Below are 10,000 nucleotides of genomic sequence, written 5' to 3'. Positions count from 1 at the left end.
CTCTTTGGAATAACGCCCGAAGTAATTCAAGGTGACAGCTCTGTTTGCGTTCAATTAAAGCGCCAGCCCAAGGCGTGGGAAGTTTGAGTTCGATCCCCCCCAAAGCGAAGGGGAACTGCCGCTCTTTCGCCAAACTCTCAAGTGCTGGTCTCGCGGCCCGAGTCAGTTGGGCAGCTTTATGTGACGTTTATTTTGCTGAGGAATGCCCTGCGCCAATGTACCATCACTGACCACACTGACGGAATGACTGAATGGCCAGACCAGAGGTCATGCTCAAAACTGTCATATTGTGGAGTGATGGCCTAGAGGTAACGCGTCCGCCTTGGAAGCGCGCTGGTTCGAATCACGGCTCAGCCGCCGATATTTTCTCCTCCTCCACTAGATCTTGAGTGGTGGTCTGGGCGCTATTCATTCGGATGAGTCGATAAACCGAGGTCCCGTGTGCAGCATGCACTTAGCGCACGTAAAAGAACCCAAGGCAACAAAAGGGTTGTTTCCGGCAAAATTTTGTAGAAAAATCCACTTCGATAGGAAAAACAAATAAAACTGCGCGCAGGAAAACACACACACACACACACACACACACACACACACACACACACACACACACACACAAAAGAAAAAAAAGGGGGTGGTGGTGGCGCTGTAGTGTAGCGACGTGCTCTCCCTGGGGGGAGAACAGCCCGAATTTCACACAGAGAAATCTGTTGTGATGAAAAGAAATACAAATACAAATGCAAATTCTGAACACTGGGGTATGATTCGCCTGCTCCTTTTTTGCGATTGATTCCACTGACTTGTGAAATAAAATCTGAGCTGTGTTGTGGTGCTGCTTTGTTGAATCAAACGCACGAAAAGTAAGCTGCATTTTTGACTCACTTGTGTAAACAAGTGAGTCTATGTTTTAACCCGGTGTTCGGTTGTCTGTGTGTGTGGCTGTGTGTCTGTGTGTCTGTGTGTCCGTGGTAAACTTTAACATTGACATTTTCTCTGCAACTACTTTGTCAGTTGACACCAAATTTGGCATAAAAATAGGAAAAATTCAGTTCTTTCCAGTCATCTTGTTTAAAACAATATTGCGCCTCTGGGATGGGCACAAAAAAATAAAGAATGAAGCCTAATTATATGCAAACTGCATTTACTGTTATATTTATATTTTTTGTATTCTCTAAACTTGGCACTTTGATCTGATATTCTGACCCAACAGCTAGAGCAGTCATTATTATCATTTTTTGTTCAAACAGGAACTTCTTTTGCTAAGCATGGAAGTTTTATTTATTTTGCAAACGTTTTGGTGCAGATAGTAAAAAAGGGAAATTACTCTGTAATGCTAGGGGGAGTTAATTTGCTTTAAACTGATCTTTCTCATCTTAAATATTACATTTTGAAACAAGAGAGGCAAGGCCTTCAAGACTCACTTATGATGCACTTTTTTAAAAACATCCAAGCTTTTTATGTATTGAGTATAATTTCAAAATGTAATATTTAAGATGAGAAAGATCAGTTGAAAGCAAACTAAGTCCCCCAGCAGAGTAATTTCCCTTGTTTTACTGCCTGCAGCAAAACGTTTGCAATAAACAAAACTTTCATGCTTAGCAAAAGAAGTTCCTGTTTGAACAAAAAATGAAAATAATGACAGATCTTTTGTTGAGTCGAATATCAGATCAAAGTGCCAAGTTTAGAGAATATAAAAAATATAAATATATCAGTAAATGCATTATACTCAATACATAAAAAGCTTGGATTTTTTAAAAAGTGTATCACAAGTGAGTCTTGAAGGCTCTGCCTCTCTTGTTTTTTTTAAATTGTGCCTTGAATGGAGAAAACACTCAACTGTCAATTTGCAATGGCGGAGTGAACAAACTAACTCGATCCCTGTGCATTGCATTCCAAAAGTGATATAGGTTGGTCAGGTAAATGGGAAGTTGTCGTCGCTTCATTCGTAACTGGCTGCTTGATGATTGACGTCATTTATTGTCAAGATTACAGTGAGGTAATGGGACGTTTTGTTTTGTTGGTGTTTTGTTGTGTTGTGGGGTGTGTGTGTGTGTGTGTGTGTGTTTGGTGTTGTGAAGGCCTAGAGTGTTGGGGGAAAAAGAAACAGTGAAGGCTGCAGATGGACAGAGAATGTAAGAGAGGGTCAGGGAAGGCGAGAGCTATAAAGCTGTCGTGTGACGCGAGGGGACAGGACTCCGGTCCCTTAAGGTGTGAGGTAGACTCGTGGGAAATGGCCTGGGGTGACGGTACAATGCCTTACAATGAATACAACTGCCATTCCCCCTATGGTTTAGTCTCTTGAAATCTCGGTACCCTCTGAACCCGTTTTGAACTATCAGTGTACCATTGTTGATTTCGTTGCTTACTGTAAAAAGAAACTCCCTCTCTCTCTTTCTCCGTATGTGTGTTTGTGTGTGTGTGTGTGTGTTTCTTATTCTTCGTCTTCTTCTTCTTCTTCGTCTTCAACTTCTCTCTCAATCTGACCTCTTTTTGACACCCTCTCTCATCATAATAGGAATGTTCGTATACGGGTTTCAACCTGAATTAAGTTTTTGACTCACTTGTGTAAACAAGTGAGTCTATGTTTTAACCCGGTGTTCGGTTGTCTGTGTGTGTGTGTGTGTGGCTGTGTGTCTGTGTGTCTGTGTGTCCGTGGTAAACTTTAACATTGACATTTTCTCTGCAACTACTTTGTCAGTTGACACCAAATTTGGCATAAAAATAGGAAAAATTCAGTTCTTTCCAGTCATCTTGTTTAAAACAATATTGCGCCTCTGGGATGGGCACAAAAAAATAAAGAATGAAGCCTAATTATATGCAAACTGCATTTACTGTTATATTTATATTTTTTGTATTCTCTAAACTTGGCACTTTGATCTGATATTCTGACCCAACAGCTAGAGCAGTCATTATTATCATTTTTTGTTCAAACAGGAACTTCTTTTGCTAAGCATGGAAGTTTTATTTATTTTGCAAACGTTTTGGTGCAGATAGTAAAAAAGGGAAATTACTCTGTAATGCTAGGGGGAGTTAATTTGCTTTAAACTGATCTTTCTCATCTTAAATATTACATTTTGAAACAAGAGAGGCAAGGCCTTCAAGACTCACTTATGATGCACTTTTTTAAAAACATCCAAGCTTTTTATGTATTGAGTATAATTTCAAAATGTAATATTTAAGATGAGAAAGATCAGTTGAAAGCAAACTAAGTCCCCCAGCAGAGTAATTTCCCTTGTTTTACTGCCTGCAGCAAAACGTTTGCAATAAACAAAACTTTCATGCTTAGCAAAAGAAGTTCCTGTTTGAACAAAAAATGAAAATAATGACAGATCTTTTGTTGAGTCGAATATCAGATCAAAGTGCCAAGTTTAGAGAATATAAAAAATATAAATATATCAGTAAATGCATTATACTCAATACATAAAAAGCTTGGATTTTTTTAAAAGTGTATCACAAGTGAGTCTTGAAGGCTCTGCCTCTCTTGTTATACATAGTCTTCCTCTTTTTCCTGTTGGTGACTAGGTATTGTATCTATAATCCACATACCGTTCTTCAGTTGTAACAACGTCATAAATTCATTGACTTACTTTTGTAGCACTTAGTCCCTATAGTGGGCGAGACCCATCCAGTTGCTTATATCAGTTTCGAATGGAAATAGTCTCTCTCTCTCTCTCTCTCTCTCTCTCTCTGTCTCCCCATGTGGCTTTCTGTTTTCTCTGTCTCTCTGTCTCTCTGTCTGTCTCTCTCTCTCTGTCTTTCTCTTTCTCTGTGACCTTGTCTTTCTCTCCCTGTCTGTCTGTATGCTTCTCTCTCTCTCTCTCGATCCAAGATGGCGGCATCAGCAGGTCACGTCTGTGATCGCTGGCGTATTATTGCGATTTAAACGTGATTCTTTCATAGCATGGATCCCTAACTTGTTATCAGTTGGTGTGTAAAGTGACGTGTTGTGCTTGTGTGTCATTTGCGCATCGATTATGTGAGCAACTGTGTGTTTATAGTGATTTTTGTGTGGTTTATTTCACTTTCTTTTCTTTTTTTTCTTTTTTTCTTTTTTTTTTACACATTTCTGGTGCTGTGAAGAGAGGAGAGACGTTCCCCAGAAAGCGTGGCCCTTCAGTGTTACCACACCAAGTGTTCGCTGAATCTTCTCGGCGTGCCTGAGCAGGACGCTGAGAGTGATTAACCTCGACCGACTCTCCCGTTGTCATGGGTGTCAGACGTCTTTAAGTTCCCATCCACATGGTCATCCACCGTACGTCAAATGGGGCATGGACTCCTTAGTGCCAAGTGTACAGGCTGTTAAGCCTGTACTTAAAGATACATTGGACACCAAGCAAAAAACGTTCCGATGTGCTGAACAACAAACTTTGAAGAAGTGGCGTGATGCACTTGCATTGCGCTACTTCAGCACCGACAGACTCCAACTTCAAAGTGATATGGGAAGACAGGGATCATGGAGACAATATTATACAAGTCCCACTCAATTGTGCTGAGCCTTCTCATCATGATTTAGCAAAAACGTTTATTCAAATTTACAGAAATTGTGACGAAAAATGTTTAAATATAAGTCTGTACTTTCTTAAAAAGACAACACGGAAAAAGGGTGCTGGCTCATGTCTGATACAGGGCAACCAGTGTCAGGCATGGGTCAGGTGTGAGTTTGAAGTACTGTGTTCCATCGTCAGCAAACAGACTCAGCCATGACCGATGACAACGCACACAGCGCCCTCCCTCCGTCATTGCTGCCAGTGGGAAGCAGTGAATCTACTGAAGTTTGTAATAGTCCGCGTTCGCTGTCAGTCACTGATAGCACACCCACTGACCTCAGCCCAGCTGTCAGTGACACCAACACCAACACCACGACAGACAGCCCCATGTCTACATCTGGTGACGGCACTGACATCCTACCTGTTCCAGTGTGTGTCAGTGCTGTCTCTCCACTGGACGACATCCATCAGGACCTCCGGAACCCCGACTGTCCGTCCCACCCCCTGACTGACAGTGACCAGCATCAAGATGCTGAGGTTGCTGAGGTGCAGCAGACAGACACTGGCACAACAGCACCCTGCGTGGACAGCCACCCCTCTGCCCCCACACAGCAGGACACTGCTGACCAGCCTCCAGACACACCCAGCACTGAATCTCCGTCAGTGTGTGTGTCACAATCGTCGCTGTCATCGTCAACGAAAGCTGGAACTGACATTGATCCAGAGACAACCTCGACACCCCAAGGTGACAATAGCACCACCAACGTTGTGACAAGAACACCACCAACGTCAGTGATCCAATTGTCACCAAAGCAGCAGTGAACACGGCTGACAGCGTGTGTGTGCATTGCTTGCAGTTTGTAAGTGAACCAATGTGCAGGTCATGCATCAAAGACCTGGATGCAGACATTAAATCCCACATTGACCACAAACTGAAGATTCTAACACAGACTATGCAGCAAAAAATTGACAGTCTGCAAGAAGAGTGCAATACCATTCGCGGTCTGCTTAAAGATCAAACTAGATCAATTAATAGTATTTCAGACCGCCAAAAACACATTATGAAATCAACGAGTGACTGTAGTGGGATTCCACATGAAGGTTCGTCCAATGCAGAAACGTCTGTTAGCAGTTCCCAGCCAAAGACAACCGCTTCTAAAGTGCATGTTGATGTTTGTATGGTGAACACAAGTATTACAGATGTTTGTCAGGTAGTCAGTGTGTCTCCTCCTGTAGGTGGTACCGGTACTGTCACAACGGACAACACAGAAAGGCCTACATCAGAAAACAAACTCAAAATAACAAAACTGACTCTGCCCAAAAATACAAGCTACGTTTTCCCGCCCATGGAAAACTTATCAATTTTCTTATTGGGGATTCGAACCTCCAGTCCATCGACAGACAGAGGCTGGACAGAACAGGGCACACCCATGTCCGCACAATGCCGGAGGCTAAAGTGACTGATGTCACTGCTGCTCTCCAAGACAGCCCGGTGCGGGAGGACACACAGCGGGTGGTATTGCATGTGGGAGGTAATGACATTCACAAACACTACACCGCTGACACACTGAAGCGTGACTTCAGTGACCTATTGACACAACTCAATAGGGTTTTCCCATCATAATTATATTATTATTATTTATTTATTTATTTATTATATACTTATTTATATTGTACGCTTATAGTTGACTTCATCAAGTTTTTGTGCCTTATACATCTTATTATTAGTATTATTAGTATTTTGTTGTTGGTTTTTTGTTGTTGTTGTTGTTGTTTTCTCAAGGTCTGACTAAGCTTGTTTTGTTACTCTGCTGGTCAGGCATCTGCTTGGCAGATGTGGTGTAGCGTATATGGATTTGTCCGAACGCAGTGACGCCTCCTTGAGCTACTGAAACTGAAACTGAAACTTCCCATCAGCCAGAATAGCTATGTCTGCGCTCCTTCCCCGAACGGCAGCTCCCTTGCGGTTCATAAACCTACTGAACAATGAACTGCGTGCGGTATGCGCAGACAACGGAGCCAATTTTCTATTCGAAAATAAATTTGTCGACACAAATTCTGAAGTGGTGAAACCTTGTTTCACAACTGACGGCGCCCATCTGCCCGCCAGGGGTCTGTCGCTATGGTTACGCCAAGTCAGTCAGTTTCTGGCTCTCCGCACAAACCGTCCTTCACGGTTCAGTGACGGCAGAGCAGGCCCGGCACTTAGCGAGGGCCGCGTGGCTCAAGAGACAATGGCTGGTCACCGGGCCGACCGTCTACAACCTCCACCATCCAGAACACAAGACACTCAAGTGAAACAGCGCGAGTCTGCACCATCGGCGAGCTCTGAGCACGCTGAACAGGGCAGTCAGATTGGTCAACAAAAAGAATCGTTTGACTTGTCAAAAAATGCTGGTCAAATACCAGTCAGTCAAACAATGTGTGGCCCCCACTTTGCAATACCACCCATGCCGCATTGTAACAAACCCAGTCAGCCAGTGCCCATGTTTCCCCCCTTTTGGCCTTTCCCTCCCTTCCCCCCTATGCCCTTCAACCCCTGGCTTCATCACATGCAGCGCCTCTACCCTTCAGTCTCTCCTTAACTGTACTGAGTGACCCACTGTTAGTGGCAAAAATCCAACTTCGTTTTCCCATCTTCCTTTTCCCCTGGCTTACTGTGGATGACCGTTGTGACATACTAGTGTCGACTTCTGCCCTAATTCGGTTTCGTGTCCCCCACCCTCCTTTTCTAGTCTTGGATTGTTCTTGTTTTATTTGTTTGTTTGTTTTTGTTGTTGCTGTTGTTATGTTTTTGGGGGGGTTTGTTTGTTTGTTTGGTTTTTTTTTCAATTTCGTGTGTTTATGTTTTTCATCCAGTGACTTTTTTTCTTCTTCGTAATCATTTCGTGTCGACCTTGCGATTCATTTTTATTTTCCTTAGCACTTGCATATAAACAAATTGTGTGGGTGTGGGTGTGGGTGTGCATTGATTGATTTTTTTTTTTAATTTTTGTTTGCTTTTCCTATTTTTTCTTTTACTTTTCTCTTTTTTTTCTTTTCATTTGCCCTGAATTGTTCTGATGTGTTTTGTGTAAATACTGTTTACTTCACCTTTTTTTTTTTTTTTTTTTTTAAAGAAGTGTTAATTGAAGTGTAGACCCACATCATCCATGTCAAAAATGCAGACTTCTGATCTCACTGTGGGTCATTTGAATGTCTACCATCTCGAGAAAAAAGCAACTGATGTGAACTTCTTCCTTGACCAGACTAGAACTTGTCACATTTTCGGAATAACAGAGTCCAGACTGTCCCCAGCTGTAGACGACGATATAATTGCGATTCCAAACTATTCCTTATTCATGAGAGACGCTACTCATTCCGGACACACCGGAATTGCCGTGTATGTGCACGACACTATAAAAGGTATTACGAATAGACGATTTGATCTAGAGTTCGTAAATGTAGAAAGCATCTGGTTGGAGGTGAAAGTAGCAAAATGCCCAGTTATACTAGGATTCATTTATAGAAACCCATCCAGTAATTTCGGGTGGTATGATGATTTTGTCATCATGATGGCCAAAGTACAGGATTTTGCTCGTGGCAGGGATATTATCATTCTTGGTGACTTAAATATAGATTTTCAAACACCTCATCCTGTATGGGATTCTACCATATCTCTGTTTAATTTACATCAAGTGATACGGTCAGCAGCGCGAGTTACGTCATCCAGCTCAACTCTGATTGACCACATCTATGTCAATAATCCAGACAGAGTCGTAAGTGCTCAGGTACACCAGACCAGTATCAGTGACCACTTCACTATACAGTGTACAGTTGCCTGTAAGATACCAACAGCTAGAACTAGAACCCACTCCACCATCACGTATCGATCGTATAAGCACTTTAACGAAGTTGATTTTCTCCATGATCTTAGCGAATGCTCATTTAAGGAAATTTATGAATCTAACGATCCAGATGAAAACATGCATACAGAGAGAGAGAGAGAGAGGGGGGGGGGATTTAGAGAGACAGACACACAGACTGACAGAGAAAGACAGGGGGTGGGGAGGGGGGGGGCATGGAGAGAGTGAGCGAGAGAGAGAGAGAGTGAGAGAGATGGAGAGAGAGGGAGGCGTTATTACAGACAATTGTAAAAGTTCTACAAAGCTGCCAGTGAGGAGGAGGAGAGTCTGCAAAAGGGAAAGACAAACATGAGGAGACAAACACTGTCACACACACAGAGACGAGAACTGGGAAGAGGAGGAGGGGGGTGGGGTCGGGGGTGAGGGTGAGGGTAGCCCACCTGATGCCGATGATAGTCTGCAGCAGAGTGGACACGCCGCACATGAAGAAGGTGATGCTGAGCAGCTGGGCCCGGACCTCGGGCAGGTGGCCGGCACAGATGTAGCTGGACATGAGGAAGGGCACGGCCAGGGCACCGGACACGCACATGAAGGCTTGCTGCAATGCAATGCCAGAGTTTATGAAGGCTTGCTGCAATGCAATGCCAGAGTTTATGAAGGCTTGCTGCAATGCAGTGCCAGAGTTTATGAAGGCTTGCTGCAATGCAATGCCAGAGTTTATGAAGGCTTGCTGCAATGCAGTGCCAGAGTTTATGAAGGCTTGCTGCAATGCAATGCCAGAGTTTATGAAGGCTTGCTGCAATGCAGTGCCAGAGTATGAAGGCTTGCTGCAATGCAATGCCAGAGTTTATGAGGTCTTGCTGCAATGCAATACCAGAGTTTATGTAGGCTTGCTGCAATGCAGTGCCAGAGTTTATGAGGTCTTGCTGCAATGCAATACCAGAGTTTATGTAGGCTTGCTGCAATGCAGTGCCAGAGTTTATGAAGGCTTGCTGCAATGCAATGCCAGAGTTTATGAAGGCTTGCTGCAATGCAATGCCAGAGTTTATGAAGGCTTGCTGCAATGCAATGCCAGAGTTTATGAAGGCTTGCTGCAATGCAGTGCCAGAGTTTATGAAGACTTGCTGCAATCCCCCCTCCTCCACACATACATACATACATACATACATATGAACAGAAAAAAACTTAGGGTGGCGATGCATTGTAACGATGATTTAAACATATAATCTTTGACTGTGATTTGATGATGCCCTACCTGCTCAAAAGTGTGTCACCATAAGTGACTGAGTACATTGACGTTTTTTTACTTCTTTGGCATTCACAATCAGTTGTTTCACTTGATAGATTAACGACTTCTCTTTTACCATCAAGCAATTTTCTGTAGTTGTATTTAGATATTGTAATTGCATTTAGATATTTGTTTTAAATTTCACCGTACCCCGCACCCCATATACCCGCTTTCCCCCAGCTCACCATCCATCCCATCCCCCCTCCTCTTCTAAACGATAACACTCAAATTTATACATTAGTACTCTAATAAAATGTCTTCAATCACCAATATGTGTGACGGGACAGTAAACAAAATTCCTCCTGCTCGCTACAAAAAAAACCCATAGCACTCGCAGTTAGCGTGAATGAGAGAGGGAAAGAAGGAAGAGATAGCGAGGGAGA

The 10,000-nt window shown here is 43.1% G+C and overlaps 1 protein-coding gene across 1 annotated transcript in view; it reads right to left on the bottom strand.

Moving 5' to 3' along the window:
• LOC143294052 (solute carrier family 23 member 2-like) overlaps positions 1-10,000 on the bottom strand; it is a 32,376-nt gene that overhangs the window by 20,229 nt on the left and 2,147 nt on the right. Inside the window, exon 3 of the mRNA XM_076605466.1 lies at positions 8,770-8,927. Coding sequence (XP_076461581.1) covers positions 8,770-8,927 — 158 coding nt within the window. The remainder of the gene's footprint in view (positions 1-8,769; positions 8,928-10,000) is intronic.

Source organism: Babylonia areolata, chromosome 19 (assembly GCF_041734735.1).
Source record: "Babylonia areolata isolate BAREFJ2019XMU chromosome 19, ASM4173473v1, whole genome shotgun sequence".
NCBI lineage: Eukaryota > Metazoa > Mollusca > Gastropoda > Neogastropoda > Buccinidae > Babylonia > Babylonia areolata.
Note: the sequence above shows the minus strand (reverse complement) of the source record. Positions and strands in the feature narration are given on the sequence as shown.